Below are 26,333 nucleotides of genomic sequence, written 5' to 3'. Positions count from 1 at the left end.
AGTCAGAATACTACATCTACTTCACCAGCAGCCAAAAAGAGAAAGCTCAGCCCACCAGAGGGAAGGAAGGAAGACTCTCAAGATGAGATACATCTCGGAAGATCTTCCAGAGGAAGGTGAACTTAGTCCAACTCCTGATAACTCTCAGTGAGAAAGATATTACTTTCCATTAGATAGCTTGGAACAACTCCTTACGGCAGTAAGGAGCAATATGGAGGTTGAGGAAGAAAAGGTTCCCCAGACAATACAAGATCAGATGTTTGGGGGGCTGCATTCCAGGAAGAAACTGGTGTTTCCTATACACCAGAGTATTAGGGACTTAGTCCTAGAGGAATGGGAGTCTCCAGAAAAGAGGTTGAATACCCCTACGGAGTTAAAGCATAGGTTTCCTGTAGACAACGAGACAGCAGAATGCTGGTCCGAAGTCCCAAGAGTGGATATCCAGATTGCACGAGTGGCAAAGAAGATCACATTGCCCTTTGAAGATTCCTCTCAGATAAAGGACCCCTTGGAACGCAAGATGGAGGGACTACCCAGGAAGTCCTGGGAGACCTCGGCCGCGCTATTAAGCACCAACGTAGTCTCTACTGTCTTAGCTCGATCAATGGCTCATTGGCTAGATCAACTGGAGGAACACCTAGTCTCGGACACCCCCAGAGAAGACATCTTAGCATCCCTACCGCTTCTCTAGAAGGCTATGGGGTTTTTAGCAGATGCTTCTGCAGAATCGGTGAGAGTGGCGGTAAGAGCATCTGGGTTATCAAACTGCGTGAGACGAGCCCTATGGTTAAAATCCTGGAGCGGTGATGTGGCATCAAAGATGAAATTGTGTTCCATCCCCTTTAAAGTGAAATACATGTTTGGGCCAGCCCTAGATGATCTTCTCGAGAAATCTTCAAACAAGAAGAAGGCCCTCCCAGAACCTAGAAATGTAAGGAAAATGCCCTTTCGTCCTTCCCAGGAGCAGACCACTCAATATTGGGGTAAGGGGAAGACAGGTCGGTGGAGCTACCCAAAAGGAAGAGGCAGCAAAAATCTTTTTCTCTCCCAAAATCAACATCAGAACAAACTTATGACGTCAGGACAGTCGGGGGCCGCATCTCAAACTTTCTCCCTCAGTGGAGAGAAATCTGCTCAGACCCATGGGTCTTTAAGGCAGTCGAGTTTGGAGTAAAAATAAAATTCTCCTCCTATCCTCCACAGAGAGTAAAGTTAACGCGGTTCTCTTCTCAAAGTCTGCAGGCCACCCTGATATCCGGTCCAACAGACCTATTATCCTCAGGGTTGATATCCCTGGTTCCTACAGGAGAGACAAGCAGAGGACATTATTCCAATCTCTTCCTAATAAACAAAACAAATGGCTCGCACCGGACTATAATCAATCTAAAACCACTGAATCAGTATATCCACTACTAGAGATTCAAAATGGAGTCCATTAGATCGACGGTCCCTCTGCACAATTGATCTCCAGGATGCATACTACCACATCCCCATTCATCCACTTTACAGGAAGTTCTTAAGATTCGCAGTGGCTCAGGGGGAACAGATAGTCCACTACCAGTTCAATGTTCTCCCATTCGGGAGATCATCAGCCCCACGAATATTTACAAAGATCATGGCAGAAGTCATGACTTACATCAGGGGTCAGAATGTTTCAATAGCGCCATATCTCGACAACCTGTTATTAATGGGCCCCTCAGTACCATTGCTCCAAGAGCATATACAGTTGACCACTCAGATCCTATCTTCTCTGGGCTGGTTAGTGAATCGCAAAAAATCGGATATGGTTCCCTCCATGACAAAAACCGTTTCTAGGAGTATTATTGGATTCTCACAGCCAGATGTCGTTTCTACCCAAACAAAAACATGTCCTGCTAAAAGCAAAGATCAATGTCCTAAGAAACAGGAGATGGGTATCATTGAGAAATGCCATGTCAGTCCTCGGATCTATGACATCCTGTATCCAGATGGTGGCCTGGGCTCAGGCACTTACCCGAACATTACAGACACACAACCTTATGAATTGGGACGGATCTCCACGGTCTCTGAACAGGAGAATCCCTATACCACCACGAGTAAATACCTCTCTATTCTGGTTGCTGAGCATGAAGAAACAGAGGAGTACCATGGATCCTGAATCCACTAGTAACCATAAGAGTGGATGCCAGTGGGAAGGGATGGGGAGCCATAGTCTCCCAGGAGCTATTCCAGGGTCTATGCTCCAAGGAGGTGAGCCAGCGCTCATCAAATTTCAGAAAATTAAAGGCCGTAGAGGAAGTCCTCAGAGCAGCAGAGCCTCTGGTCCAGAAAACCCACATACAGATATTTTCAGACAATATCACCACAGTAGCCCACCTTCGCACAATACAAAAAATATTCTCGCAGAGAACATCTTCTATCCCTGTCTGCTCTTCATATCAAAGGTTCAGTCAACATCCAGACCGATTTCTTAAGCAGAACAAAGATTCATCCAGGAGAGTGGAGTCTAAACCCAGATGTCTTCCAGATGTTAATCGAAAGATGAGACTATCCAGAGGTAGATCTCTTCGCCGAACACCAGAACGTGAAGGTACCTTAATATTTCTCCCTGGATCCGAACGACCCTTGCATTGGTGTCGACGCATTCACTCACCAATGGAAATTCAAACTAGCGTATGCCCCCCCCCCGCTACCTACCCTTTCTAAAACCTTGCAAAAGATAAGGACCGAAGGGACCAGAGTAATCCTAGTGGCTCCTCTCTGGCCAAAAAGAAGTTGGTTCGGTACGTTAACCAGTCTGAGTGTGGAGGGCCCTCTAATCTTTCCTCCCATCAGAGATCTTCTTCTTCAGGGACCAATTCACCATCCGGACCCTGAGAGACTACACCTGGCTGCCTGGCTTCTTAATTCCTGATATTCAAGACAAGAGGCCTCTCAGACAAAGTCACCAAAACTCTCCAGAAGAGCAGGAAACCTGTAACGAACACCATTTACCATATGATCTCACCCAGACCAGACCCTCATAGAGCTGATGTCGTACAAATTCTGGATTTCCTACAAGAAGGGCTGGACAAAGGCCTCAGACCTAGTACCCTTAAGGTCCAGGTAGCAGCACTAAGCTCGTACTTTGATCAAAGCCTAGCTGAACATCAGTGGGTGAAGAGATTTATGACAGCAGCCACCCGCATCCGTCCTAGACTTGATTCCCCCCTGGGACCTTAACATTGTCCTGAAGGGGTTAACTCTTCCACCGTTTGAGCCCTTATCAGCCATAAGACTTGACAGGCTGGCCTGCAAAACAGCTTTCCTGGTGGCAATAACTACAGCAAGGAGAGTGTGTGAACTACAGGTCCTTTCGGTCAACGAACCCTACCTGAGAATCCTGGAAGATCGTCTAATTTTCCGACTTGACCCTTCATTTTTACCTAAAGTGGTCTGAAATTTCCACAGATCTCAGGAAATCATTCTTCCATCGTTTTGTGACAACCCAAAAAACTAGAAAGAAATGGAGTTCCACACTTTGGATGTTCGGAGAATAGTACTGCACTATCTTCAGGAAACAGAAGAAGGAAGGAAAGACCAGAACCTATTTGTCCATACACAAGGTCCAAACAGAGGAAAGAAAGCAGCAAAATCCACAGTAGCCAACTGGATTAAGAGGGCAGTTACGGAGGCTTACCAAATCCATGATCTGCCTCCTCCGGAAAAGCTCAAGGCCCATTCTACAAGGGCAATATCTGTCTTCTGGGCTGAGAAAGCCAGTGCATCCATCGAACAGATTTGCAGAGCTGCTACGTGGTCCTCGATTCATACTTTCTCCAAACAGTACAGACTAGATCTAATGTCCGTTGGAGATTTAGCCTTCGTAAGGAAGATCCTTCAGGCTGTTGTCCCTCCTTTGTATATCTATGGTATACCTCCGGTGTGCTGTCGTGGGGGGTTATTAGAGAAAATAGAATTAGACTTACCAGTAATTCGGTTTCTAATAACCCATCACGACGGCACGGGTAATTCCCTCCCCTTTGCTTATTGTTTCTACAACAGTCGGATCGGTAGAAATAAAAATTAATTTGAAGCATCTATACTCTTGTGGTCCTTTGTAATAACACTGGAGGGAGGATGTGGGAGGGGCTATTTAAACCTCTTGATATTTCCTGTCTCTATTAGGGTGGTGGTACATCCTCCGGTGTGCTGTTGTGGTGGGTTATAAGAAACCGAATTACCGGTAAGTCTAATTCTATTTTTTCATTTAGATTATGTAGAAAAAACCTGGTGACAGAATTCCTTTCAAGAATGGACTTGTGAGGCTGTGTACACATCTTTACCTTGAGTTCTGTTTCTTTGTTGCATTTTTAGTAACAGAGAATTGTAATTCATGTGGAAAAGTGATGCAAACTGAAGCATAAAATCCCCATGGACTATAATGGGGTCCTGTTATTGTAAGTTTGTATTTATTTTTAATCGAATAAAAATTCTACATACTGCACTTTTTTTCCCCTTTTTTAAAAAGAGACAAAATGGCAACCAGACTGACCCCATTATAGTCAGTGGGGCCTTTCTGCTTCAGTTTGCATTAGTTTTGTAACAGATCACTTCCATACCAAATTCTGTTTCTCCGGTTCTAAAACAAAACAGAGAAGGAAGTCAAAGGGCCAGAAAATCATGTACCACAGGTAAAATATACACCCACTACTCGTTGAGCTTCTTCAGTCAGGAGGAAGCACTAGTAGATCACTAGTTTTCTGCTCCTTTTAGTAGCCGCTGTTGCATTTACTCTAACTATGCAAAAGTGCAATTCTGGTTGCTTCACCTTACGAAAAGACTGACAATAATATTTTAACCGCTTCCCGACCGCCCACTGTAGATAAACGTCCGCGGTGCCTGGGCTCTGTGCAGCGCGGACGTTTAAAAACGGTGGGTGGTCCCGCAGCGCTCAGGACCCCCAGGGTCTTGCAAGCGCTGCAGGAGCGGTGCAGAGCGATAGCTCTGACAGGGAACATCATCGGGACCTGATTGGATCAGGTCCCAGTGATGTTAACCCTTTGCTGTCTTCTATATGCCGCGATCTATAGTGATCGCGGCATATAGAAGACAGCAGGAGGAGAGGGGTTCGTCCACTTACCTCTCCGACGACCCCTGATACCTTCCAGGACCTTGGGTTGCTATGGCAGCTGGAGGTCACATGACCGCCTCCAGCTCTGCCATATATGGTGTCCTGCCTGGCTCAGCCTGCAGCTGAAGCCAGGCAGGAGACTCTGACTGTGAAACAGTCAGTGAAGATCTCATGTAATATATGTCTATTACATTACATGAGATCAGGGATCAGAAAAATAAAAATTAATGTCCCATACAGGGACTAAGTAAAAATGTTAAAAAAAGTAAAAAAAAAATGTTTTGAAACTGTTAAAAAAAAATACAAAATAAATTAAAATAAATAAATAAAATATTAAACCGATAAATCCGTATATTTATGCAAAAATAAAAAAAGTACACATTTGGTATTGCCGCGTCCGAAACAACCAGAGCTATAAAACTGTCACACTAATTAACTCCTTCTGTGCACACCGTAATAAAAATAAATAAAAAACGGAGCAAAAAACTATGCTTTTTCCTCATATCGCCAAACAAAAAGTGGAAAAAAATGCGATCAAAAAGCAAAATGGAAATAAAAATGGTACCGCTGAAAATGTCATCTTGTTCCGCAAAAAAAAAGCCGCCATACCGCTCCATCAGCCGAAAAATAAAAAAGTTATAGCGCTTAGAATAAAGCAATGCAAAAAAAATATTTTTTTCTATAAAATTGTTTTATTGTGTAAAAGCGCCAAAACATAAAAAAAATATACAGTAAGTGTAGTATCGCTGTAAACGTACTGACCCGAAGAATAACGCTGCCTGATCACTTTTACCACACGCAGAACGGCATAAAAAAAAACCCTCAAAAAACATTTCCTGAATTGTTGGTTTTTGTTAATTTTACCTCCCATAAAACGGAATAGAAAGTGATCAAAAAATGTCCCGTACCCAAAAATGGTACCAATAAAAATGTCAACTCGTCCCGCAAAAAACAAGCAATCACATGACTCTGTCGGCCGAAATATGGAAAAATTATAGCTCTCAAAATATGGCGATGCAAAAACTAGATTTTGCAAAAAAAAAGCGTCTTAGTGTGTGACAGCTGTCAGTCATAAAAACCTGATATAAATCTGGTATCTCTGTAATCGCACCGACCCGAAGAATAAAGTAATCTAATCAGTTATATCACACTAGGAACGGCGTAAAAAAATAAATAAAACCAATTCTTCACGTGCTACTGATTTGTTTATTATGTCTCCCAAAGATCGCAGTATGGCTCGGCACACATTTATCCTGCGCTCTGCGCTGAGCACTTACGCCAGAGTTTCCGTGTAAATCTCTGAAATATGTGATTCAGCCGGAACCCATGACGGAAGATTCCCTGTAATGAGGCAGATATAGGCCATCTGGCCTGTGATCCCACGGTGTCATTTGTTTTAGGCGTGCATAAAAGTGCGGTTGGCCACAGTTTTGTGTACTTCTGAAAAAAAGGACACCACTAAACAGAGGCCAGACGGAGTCCAGAGTAACTCTGCTGCCTCATTACAGTGAATGGATCCCGCAGGGGTTTCATCTGAATTACATCACTTGGAAATTTAGATGGAAACCCCGATGTAAGTGCTCAGCCTAGAGCGCCGGATAAATGTTACGTAAAATGTTCCCAATAAAAGCTTCAACTCAGTCCTCAAAAAAAGCTAGTCCCCACTCAGGTCCGTCATCTGTTAAAAATATAAGGGACTTCCAAGCTACTGGTAGCAGAAAGGCTCTAGAAAAGCAAAATGGCCCTTGCCCCCCAAAATAAATTCAGAAAATTTTGTGCTCCCAAATCCAAATGCCTATTCTACAATAATTTGTTCTCCAATTGTCAAATAGCGCTCCGTCCCCCCCAGATCTCGCAGTATGGCTGAGCGGTATGATACAGCCACATATGGGGTATTGCCACTTTTAGAAGAAATTGTGTGACACATTTCGGCACCATTTTTACCCATTGCCATGTGTGAAAATGTAAAATCTGAGGGTAAAACATTTTTTTGTGGTAAAAATATAATTATGCTTTTATCACTGCCCAATGGTATAAATTTAAAAATTAAAAAATACTCACTACTTCCCTAGATTAATTCCTTGAGAGGTGCAGTTTACAAAATGGGGTCACTTGTGGGGGTTTCTGCTGTTTCGGCATGTCAGCGATTCTTCAAATGTGACATGGTGTCTGCTGCCTATCCCAGCCAACATAGCGCTCCTTTCTGTTCCGAACCCTGCCGTACACCAAAGCAGTGGTTTTCCCCCACATATGGGGTATCAGCGTACTCAGGAGAAATTGTACAACAAATTTCATGGTGCAATTTATCCTGTTACCCTTATGATAATGCAAAATTAGGGAATGAAAAACATTTTTTTGTGGGAAAAATGTGAAAATTTTATTTTTATGGCTCAATATTATAAATTTCTGTGAAGCAGCTGGGGGTGCAAGGTGCTCACCACACATCTAGATAAGTTCCCTAAGGGGTCTAGTTTCCAAAATGGTGTCACTTGTGGGGGGTTTCCACTGTTTAGGAACATCAGGGGCTCCTAAAATGCAACATGGCGTCCGCTAATTATTCAAACAAATTTTACATTCAAAAAGTCAAATGGCGCTCCTTCCCTTTCAAACCCTGCCGTGCGCCCAAACAGTGGTTTTACCTCACATATGGGGTATCAGCGCGCTCAAGAGAAATTGCACAAAAAAATTTGGGGTCCATTTTTTCCTGTTACCCCTGTGAAAATAAAAAAAAATTGGGTCTAAAGTAACATTTTTGTGAAAAAAAGTTAAATGTTAATTTTTTTCTTCCACATGCCAAAAATTCCTGTGAAGCACCTGAAGGGTTAATAAAGTTCTTGAATGTGGTTTTGAGCACCTTGAGGGGTGCAGTTTTTAGAATGGTGTCACTTTTGGGTATTTTCTGTCATAAAGACCTCTCAAAGTGACTTCAAATATGATGTGGTCCCTAAAAAAATGTTTTTGTAAATTTTGTTGGAAAAATGAGAAATCGCTGGTCAATTTTTAACCCTTATAGCTCCCTAACAAAAAAAAATTTGGGTTCCAAAATTGTGCTGATGTAAAGTAGACATGTGGGAAATGTGATTTATTAACTATTTTGTGTGACATATCTCTCTGATTTAAGGGCATGAAAATTCAAAGTTTGAAAATTGCAAAATTTTCGCCAAATTTCCGATTTTTTTTTCACAAATAAACGCAAGTGATATCGAAGAAATTTTACCACTATCATGAAGTACAATATGTCACGAAAAAACAATCTCAGAATCAGGGGGGTCCGTTGAAGCGTTCCAGGGTAATTACCTCATAAAGTGACAGTGGTCAGAATTGAAAAAATTGGCCCGGTCACGAAGGCAAAAACAGGCTCTGGTGCGAAGTGGTTAATATTCTGATAAAATACAATTATCGGAGAAAAACTTGACCTTCATATTTGAGAGTAGTAAGGTGTAGAAAGGAATGAAGAGCTGCTAAGAACTGAGAGCAACGTGACCAATTCTTGCTCTATTATGTAGAAAACTAGATGGTGGCCTGATTCTAACGCATCGGGTATTCTACAATATGTATACGGCCGACCGGGAGCGACTAATCAGCGAAGCAGTGTTTAAATGGGTTGTGCACTACTTTAAATTAACCCCCCAATGTATTGTAATTACGTCATGTTGTCAATACTGCTTGTGACAGCATCGCTGACCACGCACAGCCAGCACGTAATTCCCCCGGCTGCAGCCGGCTCTTGCTTCCGATTACATCACGACTATTTGCGGCTGCAGCCAGCGGTCTCCTGTTCCACGTACCACGGTGAATGAAACGTGACAGAAGTACATCACACACTGTGACTGACAAAACATGTTCAGTACGTCATGGGCAGTTGGTGAGTCACATGACCACATGGGCGGAGTCAGCCCTGCTATCTCCCGACTTGTTCTGAAATCCCGCATCGCTGATTGGCCGTGGCCGGACCAATCAGCGACGCGGGATTTCCTGGACGGACAGACAGACGGGATAAGCCCATTAAATAGTAGAAATAAATAATTTCTAGAAGCAACACATACAGCTAATTTTTACATAAAATCTTTATTTCTCTAATGTTTCCTTTTTCTTTTTGAATGATGCTGCTGTGTGCCATAACTGTAATACTGACATGCTGCCACTAGAAAATATCCCATCCATCTGTAGTGATTGTTATTCCTTAATGTTGGGTTGGGATGCATCTTCTCACAGTAGGCAGTGCGTGGTCTCGTACTACCACTGTTGCATTGTTGAATAGCTGCCTCGTGGGATGCAGGAAGCTTATGGCTCTCCCTTTTTTACCTGCCATTGGTCTCCAGTCTCTGGAGGGATTGAGCACTATATAAATGGAAGCATTGCATTTCTGAAATGTATTACATTTTATATAGAAGCGGGCAGAAGTGTGTCCTTCACATAGCTGCCACTTAATGTACCATTTGGTGAGAGCTTAGATTTTGCCTAACTTTACTGGAAAGGGCTTGTTCACATATTGCATTTATTCTCCCCCCACATTTTTCAAGACTGAAAAATGCTGCAGTTTACCAGCAAAATGAATTCGATTTCTGAAATCTAATGCACATGCTGCTTATTTTTTCCTGGCGGATTTTAACTATCAATGTGTTTTTGTTATTTTCAAATCTGCAGCGTGTCTATTTTTCCAGTATTTTTATATATTCGAATGATTGGAAAAAATACAAGTAAAAGCTGATCAAAAAGGGGTGTCATATCATTTTTCCTGCCAATGCTCTTGTTCTTGATTTAGAAAAATCGGCTGCAAATACTCATCTTGTGCACATACCCTGACATCTACTTTTAGAATTTATAAGAATACACTTGAAGGAGGAGTTCAGGCCTTTACTGCATTCACCATTAAATACTTCTGTAGATCAGTATATATATATATATACCCATACTGTTCTGTTATTTCTTCTCTGTTGGTTAGGGCATTTGCTTCCAATCTCATACAATGGCCACCACCTTCCTGCTTGGTGGACTCAGTTTGCTTACTATTCCACTGATTTTGGCAGTCTACCTTTATGACATACTTTTTTTCCCAGCTAAAAATATCTCCTTAAGTGCCAAATCCGCCACTTTTTTTTGACTGCCCTCTCCACACTTGCAACTTTCCTGGTAGCTGGTCACACTGGAATATGTTTCCCTGCAGACCCTCATTCACAGAAAAAAGAATCGAGGAAACATTCTCATTCTGGCAAGTGTAAAACCAGAAGTCCCCATGGGAACGCTCTCCTACGAGGTAAGGAACCTAGTGGTATTCCATCCTCCTGGCACAGTAGAGTAGCGGTGCCCCCACAACTGGCCTTGCTTCAGAGTGCGCACGTGCTGGATCCTCCTTAGTATTTAGCCGGCTCTAACTACTGCTACCTGCTGCAGTAGGTTTGGGTTTTAGATTATAACTTGCATCAGAGCAATTTTTAATTCTTTCTCCATTAATTTGGTAATTTGCAGATCCATAGTTGCCAGCAAAGATCTAGAAATGCTTTAGATTTAGCTCATGCACTTTTATGTTAGCAGAAATTTTCTAATATTTGTAAAATATAGATTTACGTCTGGGTACCTATATGTATATATTATGCAATATTCACTCTTTTATATGAACCATTTTTAAAGAAGCACTCCCAGCAAAAATGTTATCACTTAATCCCGTGTTTCCCAAACTCCAGTCCTCGCGGCCCGCAACAGATGATTTTTTGGGATTTCCCTAGTATTGTGGAGGCAAGAACCTGTGGAAATTTCTGTCTTGATGATAATTCCATCTCCTGTGGCATACTAAGGAAGTCCTGAAAACATGGTCTGGAGGGGAGCGCACGAGTGTGAGAACTGGAGTTTGGGAAACATCGGTCTCAAATCTTTCAAATATGTGATGTAGTGCATTGAAATATTTACCAACTTTCCTGGTTTCTACTACCTTTATGGCGGTCTTCTGAGTCACACGAGCGCTCCTGGCGTTTGTCGGCTCACATAGGGACTTCAGGTAAACGCTGGAAGCCTACATTACAGACATAATTAGAAAGGATTAGGGGATACTTTTTCCTCCGGCAGTGCTTCTTTAAAGGGAATCTGTTATCAAGTTTTTGATACCCCATTTGACAGCAATGTGGTGTAGCGGCAAATGCCCTGATTATGGTAATGTATCACTTACTGGGCTGCTTGCTTCAATTTTGATAACATCCCTGTTTTATCTGCTGCGAAACTACCAGTTCTCTGAATGCTGAGCTCATAAACCCTGCCCACACAAATGATTTGACAGCTTTGTTCTACACTGTGCATAGGCAGAAAGATACCTATTAGTGGTGGGGGTGGTGTATGGTGCTTATGAATATGGAGGAATCTATGGCAGCAAGTTTACTAGTCATCTAGTGGTCTCTTGCTGATAAAACTGTGATTTCATCAAAACTACAGGAAGCTGCCCAGCAAGTGATAGATAGCTGCAATCCGGGTCTCTGCCACTACATTATGCTGCTGATTAGGTGGCGAAAACCTGGTGACAGATTCCTTATAACTAGTGCTGCTGCTTGGTTACTGGATAAGACATGGATTTTTGTACTTGAAACATTCACTTAGTACTTCTTTTGCAATACAGAGTAGGCAAACTTCATTTTACCTATCCAATTTCCTGTAGTTTTGATTTCATTGGAGCAAAGGGGAGTTGTCATGTCCCCAAATGTTTTAACCTACAGATATGGGGTTAATCTACAGGTTAATAGTGTTTTAAAGCTTATGGCAGCTGCACTGAAACTCAGAGGTGCGGCCAACGTGGCTTTAGTCACCGCTCAGTTCACATTCCACAGCAGCTGTAACTTCAATGTGTTCGACCCCAAGGCTGTAGGTCTGGTGGGGGGAGAAACAAAAAACAGGTGCAGATCTAAGTGTAGATGTATATATATATATATATATATATATATATATAGAAACAGAAGAAAAATGAACTGCTCACCTTTAGCAGATCTTGTACCAAGGCTTATCGACCAATTCTGGTCTAATGTGGGTAGCTGGTCCACTGGTATGCAGCTTCTATCTGGATTAAACGGATCTCCCAGCTGGAGTCCGTAAGAATAGGGTTCAGAGTATGTATCCAGCCAATTGAGCGCTCCCAGGGTCACAAGGAATGATTATCCAAAAAAAGGATTTACTTCTTCAGAAGATTTATTCAAGTTAGTAAATAGATAAAACTTATAAATAAAACAACGCGTTTCGGCTATTAAAATTAAAGATATATAGCCTTCCTCAGGTCTAATGTAAGAGAGTCAATAGTGGTGGTTATATAGTCACTATAAAAACCTACCTAGTGAAATAATTATCCTAATCACATGTAAATTGGTTTGAGTTGGAACGCCCAAATCCCATTCTATAGAGACTCAGCTTTCTCAGAGTTAGGATTTTCCAGCTTTTTCCTCTGATTATAAAATAAACAAATTATAGAGCAGCTAAACTTGTCATAATAAAATTTGTCATAATAAAATTTTCCATAATAAAATTTTGGTAATGAAGATATTATACTTTCTCCTTCTCTTTCTTTCCTTTCTTTTTCTATCCCTTTAAGAGGGGAAAATAAGTGCATTAGTAGAAAAATCTATACCATGAACCTGAATTTAAGAAGATTTTCATTCAATAGGTATATATCAATGAAATTCAGATAAGGGGAGTTTAATTCACATGGATGTATATGCCAAAGGTAGTAAAACCTTACTGATCAGTGGCTCTCTAGTGATGCACTGCTGAGCTGGCTGTCAGTCATTGCCGCGCTGTGGTATGTTCAGACCATGCTCCTGCACAGTCAGACACAGCCATTACACAGTACATAGCAGGGGCACATTTATAAGATTATCTCAGCACAGGAACATTTTTTTTTTTTTTTAAACACCTCTGATTGTAGAACTTATTTTTATTCCAAGATCTACTGATTAAAATGCAATTGATCAGCTGTTTTCTGCTCCCACGGCCACTGGATGTAAATGGAGCACAGCTCAATGTAGTGGCCTTTCTCTGGTACTGCATCTCAACTTCCTGGTATCTGCAGTATTAGAACAGTAAGACAGGGTGGGCAGCAATGTGAGCAGCCTCTTCTCAGAAACACAGTGAACAACAGTGTGAGCAGCCTCTTCTCAGATTCGGCACCCCTGGTATCTTCAGTATTAGATAAGATATACATGGTGGACAGCAGTGTGAGCAGCCTCTTCTTACCTAAGCACTCCTGGTATCTTCACAATCAGATCAGAAACACAGTGGAGAGCTGTGTTGAGCAGTATCTTCTCAGCTTCAGCATGCCTGGTATCTTTAGGATTAGATCAGATAGACAGGGTGGACATCAGTGTGAGCAGCCTCTTCTTACCTCAGCACCCCTGTTATCTTCAGTATAAATCCGATAGGGTGGACAAGCAGAGTGAGCAGCCTCTTCTTACTTCAGCACCCCTGGTATCTTCAGTATTAGATCAGATAGACAGGTTGGACAGCAGTGTGAGCAGCCTCTTCTTAGCTAAACACTCCTGGTATCGTCACGATCAGATCAGAAACAGTGGACACCAGTGTGAGAAGCCTCTTCTCAGCTTCAACACACCTGATATCTAGAGTATTGGGTCAGAATAATCTAAGAACCCCTTGTCCTACACATGATGGGAGGTGTTAGAGATTTCTACTGTACATGCTCACAGGCACCTAATTATATTCTAGGACAGTAACTGTGTAACATGACGTTCATTTTTATGTACTATATTTATTAGCTCTGTAGACAAAATAAATGTGGTTTGCTAATTTAAGGCATTCAGGAATTTATTTACAATGACACTTCGATTTCTTTTTTCTATTCCTAGAAAACCTCTTTAACTACAGCCAAAGCAGTAAATAATTTGACCATTTTAAAAATGTAATGAGGCCTCCAATCCCTGCACTACTTTATTTTTTATCCTTAATTATATTGCCCCCTGATTCATCATTTGCATTTTTATTTTTTAAGTCGCTTATCTTTTTTTTGTCTTGTGTTCGCTGACAGCTATTGGGCCAAATTCATCAAAATGGCACATGCGGTTCGTGAATTTTGCCCAAAGTCAAAAATAGCCTCTTTTCTTGTCACTTATCCTTTTTGTGACCTTTTTAGCAAAAATTCTTCAAACCTTTTTAAAATGTCGCAAAAGATGTGACTTGTTGAATTAGGTGCAGAAAATCACTAGGGGGGTGGGGGGACTTAAGCCAAATTTAGTGATTTAGAAAAAAAAAGTCGCAATTGAATAGGTGAGCACATACGAAATGGACTTCAAAAAAATCACGAATAGAATAATGGATTAAGTTAAAAAAAAGTACAAAACTAGACAAAAAACAGGTGCAAAGATAATGATGAATCGGGGCCAATGTGTCTTCAATTATAAAGAAAAACAAAATTACCAAAAAAAAATAGTAAAAACTTTTGGTGAGCAGAAGATGGCACAGGATACTTTATGGAGGATGCATAGACTATCTGTAACAATGCCAGTTCTTGTGTTGAGTATGGTGCCAGATGAGAACTATATTGCATGTTGCATGCATCACTTATGAATGGAGGTACACTAGGTTGCTGTATTTTCTCTAACTCTCACTAGGGTCTCACTGCGCGGGTCTCTTTAGTACTACTGTGCTGGGGGCCTCTTCAAGTGCACCTAACCTACTGGATTATGCCCGTGCTCATCGTAAAAAGCTGACTACTTCTGGCTGCATAGATGGTATGTGCAAATACACACACACTTGTTTTGTGCAAAGGCTGCGCCTCTGAATGGAGGACATCGCATATTTTTTTTATTTGTTCTTTTATTTTATATTTTTTTATTAATTCCCCCCCATTAGGGAAAGAGTGAAAAACTAATAAAATCTTTTATAACCGTTTCCATCATCAATTTTGTAAGCTTTCTATTAGGTTTCTAGTTTTCATCTTTTTTATATTTACAAAACCTGTAAAGAATTGATTTAATTTTTGTTCCGACTCCAATTTAAATGGCTAAAACCGAAGTAGCCAGCTTTCCTGTGGGATTCTGAGGATTTCTCAAAACGCATCCTAAAAGGTTTCCTCTAATAAACCAAGTGTCTTTGCTGTGGTGGCACTGCATGCTGCTGGATTTTAACAAGTTACAACTCACGGGGGAGTCTCTTCTTCTCTCCTTCCTATTTCTTTCTTTCTCTTATTTTTCTTTTTATATGGTAGCTTTTATGAATTTCAGGTACTCTTTTTCTCTTTCTTAGACGCCACACGCAGCTCTGCTGTTAAAAGGTTTTCTATCTCATTTGCTCGACACCCAACTAATGGTATGTTTTGTTAATTTAAATGATACCCCCATGCTTCATTTTTTCTTTTCTTACATTTGGTTTCCAAACATAGGATGCGAGTTCCACTTTTCTTCTTTGTTCATCAGCGCATTGGCTTTAACATTTCACAAAAATTTTGTCTCAAGCAGCAAGCTTCTTTTTGTCATTTTTCTATATGGCTAAATATAATTTTTCAGCTGCCAAAAATACATTAAACATTGGCATCAATACAATGATTGACTGTCATATTTTTTTCCCTTTTACACTGTGTAATGTGTTATTTTACACACTTTTTTGTGCTGCTATTATATTTGTTTGGACTCTTGAATCCACATTTAGGTTAGTCCTCTTTCTCATATGTAAAAAAGGGCTTTTTTTAAATTTTACAAAAAAAAAAAAGCTATTTTTTTGTTACATCTTTAAAGGCTACTTTTAAACACTTAGAAAATGATTGTCATATTCAGTAGGTAGATCCCCAATAAAATGGAGATACTCCATGAGAAATCTATAAATTTATTGTGGTTCCTCCACATGCTATTATTATTTATTATTTTTATTCTTTATGTGAATGTATTTTCTTGTGGTTTTGATGCAATTTTAGTATTTGCAGATGCACAGGTAAGTATCTTGCTATAGTTAGTATAGGATATGACTTGTACGTAAGTGTTGTACACTGTTGTCTTTACTAGATGGTACTGTGGTGTGTTAGCAGCAAAAGCTTTTTATTTTATTTTTAATGGTTCGATGTTTTTTTTTTGTTTTATACCTGTACAGACGTTGATGTAACTTTTTAGACATATTTCTATGTTTGTCTTACAGGATTTGAGCTGTACTCCATGGTGCCTTCCATATGCCCCTTAGAGACTCTTCACAACTCCTTGTCTTTAAAGCAGGTGGATGAATTCCTTGCTGCCATTGCAGCACCTTCAAGTGAATGTTTCTTGGATACCCCAACATCTCCTTGTAGGGTTTTTTTTCGTATATATTTTTACTTGTTATATGAGTTGTTAGTTGTTGTTGTGCATCTGTGTGTATAATATAGATGGGATGTACCCACAAAATTGGCGGGATGTTCTAAAGGCAGAAAAAAAAAACTACTCGCAGGGACGGACTGGGTATCTGGGTCCAGGAGGCTCCTGCGCATCTACTGTACACAAACCATAACTGGGATTTACAATTACAGTAGTTTGCATTAAAGGGTTTATTTGATGAAAACAAGTTATCAGTCCCTGATCCACAGGTTAGGTAGATGATTAACTTATTGATTGGTGGAATCCGACCATTGGAAACCACACTAAATGGAAGAATGGGGAACTTTTATCCTTGACAAGATACTTTTTATCCCCATTTTAAAAATGATTGGCAGGTCAGATGTTTGACCACAGCTCCATTCATTCTCTTTGGGACTTCCAGAAAAAGCCAAGTGCAGCATGCAGCCACTTAGGGAATCAATGGTTCAGTGGTCGAGTCGACCATGCCAATTCATAATAAAAATCATTACCAATAAATACACGAGTCAAATAAGGAGGAAATGAGGTTGGGAGCATCAAAAAAATCCAATGCATCAGACAACACTCAGCACACAGTATACCTATTCAACAGGTCACAATGTACCACATATTATTGAAGAGGCCAGGTGGTCATAGACAATAGGTGAAACAGGTGCACAAGTTAAAAGTAGTGTTGCTTACCTATGAGGGAGGATTAGATGAGCCCACCATGCAGCCCTGACTCCATTTTGGGTATAGCTTTTTCATGGGGAGGATACCCCAAATCGACATGTATATGATGTATGTATAGATCTCTTCACAGGTCTTACCCGGGTAGTGATCAGGCTTGTGGAGAATCGAAGTGGGCAATTTGGTAACTAGGCTCTCGAGGTGTTGCCAGAGGTACAAGTATACCAGCCACTGTCTACAGTCCTAAATTATCCTAATTTTCAAGGCAATCAATGCCGGCCCTTAAATCCATATAACACCACCCTTTTCAATAGCGGTTCCAGAATGGGACTCTAAATGGCAATAACCTTGTTGACCATGTCTAGCTTCTCATGCAGATGTGCCCTATGTAAACCAGGGTTTATTATTGGGCATAATCTGGGGTAATCAATTATGCGCCATCAGATGGCTTTGTGAGTAACTTAATAAACGCTCTTAAGGTGTTGTAGCGTCTGTTAAGCATCAGATTCACCAAGTGCTATGAATTCTTAATGTTTGGCCGTAGCCCCGTGTCGGGTGTTTGAGATCACGTGGCAGAGAACAACCCTACTGAGGCATCATAACATTATTGTGATATCTGGGAGATTGGCTAAAGTAGAAGTGTAGTGTCAGAGGCAGTGATTGTAACACCGATGTAGTTGATTGCTCACAGTTTGACGCTTAATCCTGTCCTGGATTACACAAGACCAAATGGGGTTTATATTTGAGACTAGACAGGTAACCCTTTTTAAGGTCAGTTCCAGGATTGCACCCTTATGGGCTGAAGTAAATACAGGACTGCACCTGGATGGGCCTAAGTAAATGGTCACAGGGGTATATACTAGTCCCTGAAAAAAAATGAGTTCATATTGGGGACAGCAGCTAGCAAACATGGACTGTAGGCGATCTGTTAGAGGCCAGACACCTGACTTTGATGCTCTACACGCCCTATTCACACCACATACCTGGTAAGACTTACTCTGTTTTGTCTCTACCTATACAAACCCTATACGTATGTCTGTTTATTGATAGCGACATTACATTACAGGCTGAACCCTGCTCAATGGCCATCACAGCTATCTGGGTGAAAATAGTTTGTGAGGTTTTAAATGCTTTTGCTTACATGCTTTTTCTATACTTATGGCATATTATGTGTGTTTTTGCACATTTCTTGGGTTTTAATTTATAGTTTTTATCCGGCTGCAGAGTAAGCGGAGTTTAAGCTAGCAGACATGACTATTTAGTCACAACATGCACATATATAAATATATATAAAATGTCATGTGTTTTACAAGGAAGACCATTACATGGCCTGTGGGACTGTATTCATTTCATCTTGCACATTACCAGTTGTTGCCAAGTTACTTTTTTTGAAAAATAATTTACCTTTAAAATATCTCTTACTAAATGTTCAGGATATTCTTATTACATGTAGGTACTCCTGGATTTCACAGTCATGCTGGTGGCAGGAAAACCTCTTTGAATACATATACTCCTACTAAAATACTTCCAACGCCATTGCTTCTCGGGACTGATGGTGCCGTATCAGACCCTGTTGCTACACGTGAGTAGAATGACAGAAGGCGACATGTAAATGAGCAGAAACTAGGGTATTTGTGACCTGATAAGTTGGACTTTAGGACCACAGCTCTATAGCTCGGCTGAAACTTAGATCAAGTGACATACTGTACTATTGCTAAAGCTTGGAGGACTTGTCACCAGTTGAAAAGTGTCCAGTTTTTGCTCCTGTTTTAATCCTGCTTCTCCCCATAGCATTCTGCTTTTTGTTTGATTTTTTTATCAATCAACCATAGATATGGGCCTTTTTATTTAGCGCTGCTTTTTATGGTCTTTTCCAAGGGGGATGATACTCATAGGATCCTCTGGGGATGTGTCTTTAGGCTATTTGGAGCCACAGACCATAAAAATTAGCAAAATATCTCTGGAACCATAGGGTGAATTTAACACAAAGCGGAATACTTATTAGAGCTCTGGGAATAAAATATGAGCAAAAACGGACTACTTTTTACCTGGTTACAGGTCCTCTTTAAACTACTTTATGAAATGTATGGTGGTTGCAGAATATGGAAGGAGCCTTATATACGGTCTTTGTACTCCCCCCCCCCCCCCCCCCCCCCCCCCCAATATTTTGTGTTGAAATAGTTCTTGTCTTACAGGTGGCAGTGCAGCATCAAACACCATTCCTACAGCTTGTGATCTACCATCAGAAAGCTGCAAACTGCAGGATGATAAGACTCCTCCACAGCAAAATGTCTGCGTACAAGAGAAACCAAATCTACATTCCTGAATAGTTGTAGAAATGCAGCGTTAGGATTGAGGAGGACAATGTATCTATATCTGAGATATTTAAATATTTTTTTACGTTATATCGGGTTGTATATACTGACAGCACACATGAATTGTACATTTATTGCTATGTGTTGTATCCTGTATGTAACTAGCAGGCTGTACATCCATCATTGAAAGGAATAATGGGCAGCATTGCTACAACTTTCCAGGTCTACCACTGGCCGAGAGCAAAAAACATGAACACCAAAGAATGCCCATCCGTAGGAATACGTCTTATAATCAATGTGCAGAAAATGGCCAGGAACACAGACCTGTGTGTGAAGAATAGTGCATAGCTAATGTTGGCGATCCATAGAACCAGACGTTGGCACTCATTTTCTGAACTTTACGCACCCTGGGTAATCCTGTTGGTTGCCAATTTTAAGCACTTTTTGTTTACTTTAATGTTTTTATTTTTTTCCCATTTCCATAGCGTGTAACTTTGTCATGTAAACCTGGCCGTTGTGCCTCGGATGCAGCTAGACGTGTAAGCCATGGATGTTTTATCCTGGTGGTCATGGCTGTGTCCGGTGATGCATTTATGACGGCAATAATGTATTGTCATTTATAAAAACTGTCATATACCAATATAGAAAATAATTGATATGCAACTCTGACAATAACTTCTTTAAAGTTTATATTGCAAAGTTTCCTTTTTATATATCTACACAGTGTAACAAGAAATGCTTTACTGCTGGATCACCAACAAAATGTATGGAAACTGAGCAGAGAACTGCGCATGTAGCTATCTGTATGTTCACAGCGGCACAAGATGAGCCTCATTCTTAAGATAGATGTAGGTCCTATAGGTGGGACCTGCGTCTAACATTCATGGCATATCCTGTGGATAGGGTACAAATGTCTGAAATTGGTCTCAACAATGAGACACTTTCTCAGTTTACTGCTATTTCTGCTGATGCAAGCTTATATTTACTGTAGAAATGCTTTTTATCAAAGGGGAAGGGATATAAAGGTTGGTTTACACCATCTGACTAGCGACATTAAACCACCCCTGATCGGCGGTCATATAATAGCCTGTCTACACAGGTAGACCACTGTTTCAGATATGCACTGAACAATCCGTAATGGATCATTCAGTGCGCATAAGCTGTCATTGTTCTCGGCAGCGTGATTCCTGTGTACACTGGACAACATGCTGCCGAGAACGATGATCTGTTGGTCAAATCAAAAGATCTTTTCACCCATTTTGCTCGTTCGTTGGGTGACCGACAGCCTGTATACAATGCAGTATATTATCATGAAGCGAGCTTTACTACGAGGCTCATTAATTATAACAATAATCGTTCAGTGTAATGCACCTTAAGACGCTGCGAGATCCTTTTTATCTCCTGTAGGAACAAAGGATCGGCATTAATATCCTACTTGACTGATCCCTTTTTCAGCATCTGCTGTTGGGGAGCGATCCGTTGTATGGCCAACTGTAGTCTGCAGCTCGCGGAAACGGCGTTGCGTCATGTTTTATTTCTAAAAGCACAGCAAAATGGTTTTGTTGTTTTTTGGGGGGTTTTTTACATTCTCTTCATATATTGAATATCCTACATTTGTTTGTTAAAAAAAAAACATATAATTTAAAGGGTAATCAAAACCAAACTACTGTTACTTCTACTTTTTGTGTTCTTCCATCTGTTACATTATTCCCATGTTTTTTTCAAAGCCAAATACTTCAGTTGCTTGTAGTGTATGTCTTTGTTCAGAGTTCAATGCTTTTTATGTCTTTTACACTTGCTAAAAGAAATGTTTTGAGGACATTGTTCTGATGCATTTATGTACTGCAGGCTATACACCATTTTATTAGGATATGTTATGTAAATACATTGATCTTGATTTTCATTTTTAGCTTATGTTATACTGCAACATTCTTTATTTTCTTCTACTTGTAACATTCAAAATATAAATTATTTTGTTATCCATAGTCTGTATTTTGTCTTGAAATGTTTATAAAGTAATCCATGTTATGGCAGCAGCACCCAGACCCTGCAAAATTTATGGATATGGTATTCTCAATTAGTATAAGACCTATGTCCAGAAGGGGCAACTAGTGATGAGCGCAAGTGCTCGTTACTCGATTTTGCCTAGGGTGCTCTGGTATGACGGGTGCTCAAGTTACATGTTTGTGTTCACGCAGCCGCATGTTTTGTGGCCGTTAGACAGCCCCAAATGCGGGGATTGCCTAAAAAACACAGACAATCACCGCATGTTTTGTGGCTCTCTAACAGCCGTGAAACATGCGGCCGTGGGGTCTCGAACATCTCACTTGAGCACCTGTGATACTCGGTGCTAACTCGAGTAACGAGCATCCAGGCAGAGAACAATGGAGGGATGGCCACTCATGTAAGTGGCTCTATCCACTCACTTCCATGCTCTGTTGTTTAGGTGACTCCCATAGACCTTAATTGACAAAGCCCCACATGTGCACCTACATTTCTGCCCATTCTCTGACTTTATACCAGAGTAGGATCCTCATCTATATGAATGGTTGAATAATGTCATACCTTTTAAATAACCATAAAGTTCTGTGTAGGACAAGGAGGTTGATCGCCAACGAGCACCATACTTATCCGGCTTGTGCAAGATATTTTAGTTCTATCTTTTTTTTACTCCCGTGGCCCCTCCTGATGTGGAAGTGAGCAGAGCCGAAATACCCTTTGAGTAAATGCTGTGGGTACAAGGGGCAGTTCTCCTTGTAGAAAATTGGTTAATGAAGCCCCAGTTATAACCTACACACATCCTTCTACTCTGGTCCGTGCAGAAAAACGTGTGTCTCACATTATATAGGTTTGTATGCTTGCAGGGATGAAACTTATTGCTGCACAGAAGGAAAGGAAGAAGGTTATTTCAAAGTTACTGATCAAGTTAGAAAGTAGGGAACATCTAGATGATAGACTGTTTTGTTTTTTTTTGCACTTTGTCAGCATGAAAGCTGACGAACAGTTACTTGTCTGCACAAAAACTAAAGGAAAGAGGAAGAACCGCTGAGGTCACAGAAGAAAGATTGCAGTGTTTTTATTGCAAGCCCAAGATTGTCCTCCCAGCCAAGTGCCAAGGTGCACAAAGTCTCAAAAAGGATCAGGGAACAAAATTAAATTCCTAATAAATATCCATATCGAAACTTCGGTACTCCTCCATATTACCAAGCTTAGCTTTGCTGCAGAGGGATTCGGTGACCAGATCAAATTTGGGGACAAAAGTCACATATAAAAAAGTGACTGAGGATATGGACCACCACTATGGTGAAGACAAACGCGAGCTCTCTGACTATTGTGTACCTAGTCATGCACTCTTCTGGATTGTATAGGATGAGCTAATCTGCTTAATAGGTCTACGGCTATTGTTTTCTGCAAGCAAAAAAAAAATGTTATGACATAGAGTACGTTATTCCGCATTGCAAGCATTCACTGTATCCCATTACAAACAAGCTCCTGAGCTCGATTACATTTCCATAGAATCGAATAGAATATTTATGAGGTGCGGCTGCATCTGCAAAGTGATCATCAGGCACTCAAGACACATGCCACAAGAAGATATCTCTGGAGATTTGAGGGGCTAACTTTGCTTTTTAAAATTGAGCTGTACAGTAATATCAATTTAAAGGGGTTGTCCACTATTGGTCAATGCCTCAATAATTCCACTGCCCATCATAAAATAAAAACGCTACATATCTCCTGAACTAGAGTCGTTTCTCCAATTGCAGTGCTGTATTCCCGGCTGTCATGTGACATAGCATAGCTGATCTAATACAGCCTTCAGTTCTGACAGAACACTGAAGGCTGCAGGTGATTAGATTGGCTGCAGGGGTCACTGTCAGAGGACAGAACAGGGATATCGGAGGAACAGTGCCAGTCCGTGGAGTTATTTATTTTTTAATGGGCAGTGAAGCTATTAGGCCACAGCCCCACTATCAGTATTTGGTCAGTATTTTTTTCTCAGGAGTGGGTGATAAATGCAGAATTGGTGACTTGTTTCTCTTATACCTTTTCTCTGATTGTTCCTCACCTGGTTTTGGCTCCCGCTACTGAAAAAAAATACTGATCGAATACTGATAGTGGGGCCGTGGCCTTAAGAAGGGGTTGTTCAGTAGATGACAACCCCTTTAACATTTCAGTTATTCGCAAGAAAGACTATGAATTTATGATAGCTCGAGCCCATACCAATCACAAGAATTGGGTTGGTGGTCCGGTGTAAACGGAGTGGTAACGTACATGCATGACCACTGCTCCATTCATGACCACTGCTCCATTCACCAGATGACCCAGGAGGTCCCTTCCAACTTTACCATTCTATGATTTCTATGTGACTCATGAAAATGGCCGAGCAGCCGTCAATTCCACAGTAGTAAATGAAAGACCAGAGCAATACTGGGAACGAGGGTCTCCCAATGACCTTACTTCATCGTGCTGATATGGTGAAGGAGGGGGGAAAAGGAGCAGCGCATCATCGCTCGTCGTAGGGGTGTGGTGAGGTAAGCTTTACATATATATTCTGCACAGGCTAGTCTGAACTGTACAGGAGCGGAGAAGCGCAGGGGCGCACTACAGCAGGCACTAGACCGGGCCAGACCAAGCAATCCAGCCAGCTTCAGTGAAGTGGTTGTAAGCTCTGTGCCTTAAAGCTTGCAAGTACATGTTCCTTGCTTAGGAAACCAAAAGCCTCTAATAGGCTGCAGAGGTGGCTGGTAACCTTGGCAACAAGCAGTAAACAAGTTATTAAATATCCTCTCCATTTTCAAGAACGGAGGGATTACTGTTTATACAAGCGCTTTGCAATTTCACCCATTTTTGTGATCAGTATGGTGGTATGCAGTCACTCACTGCTGTATATGCTGGTAATACTTGGTTATGGCTTGTCTGTATTTGTCTCTTATATTGTAGCATTGATGATAATATTGGTCTTGATACAGTTGTTTAAGGATCAGTATGGCAGTTGTAATTATTTTTCCTTGTATAGTGGTATTTTTGGTAATATCGGTCTTGGTAGACTGAATTTTGTTCAATAACAGTATGGTGATAGCCTAAAATGATATGCACTTCCTCTAACCAGAATAATGTGCAAATAAAACAGGCAGCTGGAATAACTGTGCAAGAATGGATCTGTTGTATAACTGATGCAAATGGAAGTTGAGGGGCCCTGTTGATTATTATGGGGTCCATTGGGGTCATTTAAAAAAAAGAAAAAGCGTTCTAAAAACTGACTCCTAACGGACCCCATAATAATCAGTGGGGCCCTCTATTCCTATTTGCATCAGTTATCCAACAGATCCATATTGTGCGTGAATTCTGTATCTTCATCGAAATCAAACTAATAGTATGTTATAGCTGTGTTGTGTTAGATATATCTATCCATAAGACAACAAATCAATATTTAGTGTGACCGCCCTTTGCCTTCAAAACTGCATCAAAGCTTCAATTCTTCTAGGTACACTTTCACATCAAACACCAGATTATATACATAGCCATCAGCTTTTGTTTTGGCCAAAAGAGATTTTTTTTTTTAAGCTGCCACCCAACAAGGTAGACTATTTTGGCAGGGTCCTACTCTACTCTAATAATTTGTTAAAACAGCCGATACTCTTTTTAGGTATATTTTTATTTATTTTTCTTTAAGGGAATGTGTCATATACATTTTTTAAAATGACCAATAATACCACATCCAAGGGACAAATACAGTCACACCATGGCTGAACCATATATTACCACACATAGTGACCGAATAACACCACATAACAGGAACAAATACCATCACATCATGACCAGATCACATATTACCACCACTTAGTGACTGAATAATACCACATACAAGGGACAAATACCGTCACACCATGACTGGACCACATATTACTACCACGTAGTGCCTGAATAATATTACATACAAGGAACAAATACCGTCACATCATGACCAGACCACATATTACTACCACATAGTGACTAAATAATATGACATACAAGGAACAAATACTGTCACACCGTGACCAGACCACATATTGCCACCACATAGTGACTGAATACTACAATACTAATTATTAATATAAAACACAATATTATTTTTATCTAAAGTGCCATAATACACAGGAGCTCTGTACGTAGTAAACAGTATATAGTGTCAGTGTACAGGTAATACAGTGATCACCAGTGACATTATACACAGGAGTTCTGTATATAGTGTACAGATAATAGTGACTCACCAGAAGCTCTGTATACAGTCCTGCTTATTTTTTATTGGCACCAATGATATTTAAGTACATAATGTGGATTACCTCCTGAAAAAAATGAATCAAGTGAAACAGTTTTCTGCACAGAGCACTCATGTTAAATACAAGAGAGCAAATGATAAACAATTATTTAATACAAAAAAACAATGGGAGGGAAAAATAGAAAAACCTAAAGCTTGCTGTGTCACTGGTATTGGCACCCTTTACATTAATTTAGCATGGAAACACATTTTGACTCGCCTGTGGTAAATCACAAGAGATTCTCCTGTGATTGTCGGTGCCCATGTGACTTGAATTAGCCAATCATTGCTGAATTCAGTGTTTTAAAAAAACAGGTATATGGTTCAGATCCTTACATTACTCCTCCCTTAAAAGATGTCCTCCGGACTACCTCAGAGACTGTTTATTGGGGTATCTGCTGTGGAACTGTTCGATCAGGCGGGTAGCGTGAATATTCTTCTGGGGTTCCCAGGAATTCTCCTCCCGTGGGTACCTTTGCCATTTTACCAAATACTGAAGCCGTCTCCTATGGATCTGAGAATCGATGATCCTCTCCAAGACAAATTCTTCTTGCCCGTCAATAAGAACCGGATCAGATGGAACAGGTGTACGTCCGGGAAAGGGATTTGGTACTACCAGTTTAAACAGACATGAAAAACAGGGTGTATTTTCAGAGATT

At 40.7% G+C, this 26,333-nt stretch overlaps 1 protein-coding gene across 18 annotated transcripts in view; it reads left to right on the top strand.

The window, feature by feature from the left end:
* Positions 1–21,361, top strand: part of PPIP5K2 (diphosphoinositol pentakisphosphate kinase 2) — a 203,389-nt gene extending 182,028 nt beyond the window's left edge. For 5 of the 18 annotated variants that reach the window (XM_073677700.1, XM_073677710.1, XM_073677756.1 and 2 more), the window contains 6 exons: positions 10,260–10,349; positions 14,686–14,805; positions 15,320–15,382; positions 16,202–16,345; positions 18,515–18,643; positions 19,257–21,361. In XM_073677700.1, coding sequence (XP_073533801.1) covers positions 10,260–10,349; positions 14,686–14,805; positions 15,320–15,382; positions 16,202–16,345; positions 18,515–18,643; positions 19,257–19,387 — 677 coding nt within the window. In that variant the 3' untranslated portion in view covers positions 19,388–21,361. The remainder of the gene's footprint in view (positions 1–10,259; positions 10,350–14,685; positions 14,806–15,319; positions 15,383–16,201; positions 16,346–18,514; positions 18,644–19,256) is intronic. The other 13 variants (XM_073677737.1, XM_073677748.1, XM_073677791.1 and 10 more) reach the window with 5 other exon arrangements.
* The last annotated feature ends 4,972 nt before the right edge of the window (positions 21,362–26,333 follow it).

This window comes from Phyllobates terribilis, unplaced genomic scaffold, assembly GCF_046119375.1.
Source record: "Phyllobates terribilis strain yellow unplaced genomic scaffold, ASM4611937v1 Scaffold_1__5_contigs__length_1240528914, whole genome shotgun sequence".
Taxonomy (NCBI): Eukaryota; Metazoa; Chordata; class Amphibia; order Anura; family Dendrobatidae; genus Phyllobates; species Phyllobates terribilis.
The sequence above is the reverse complement of the archived record's forward strand: the minus strand, read 5'-3'. Positions and strand labels throughout refer to the sequence as shown.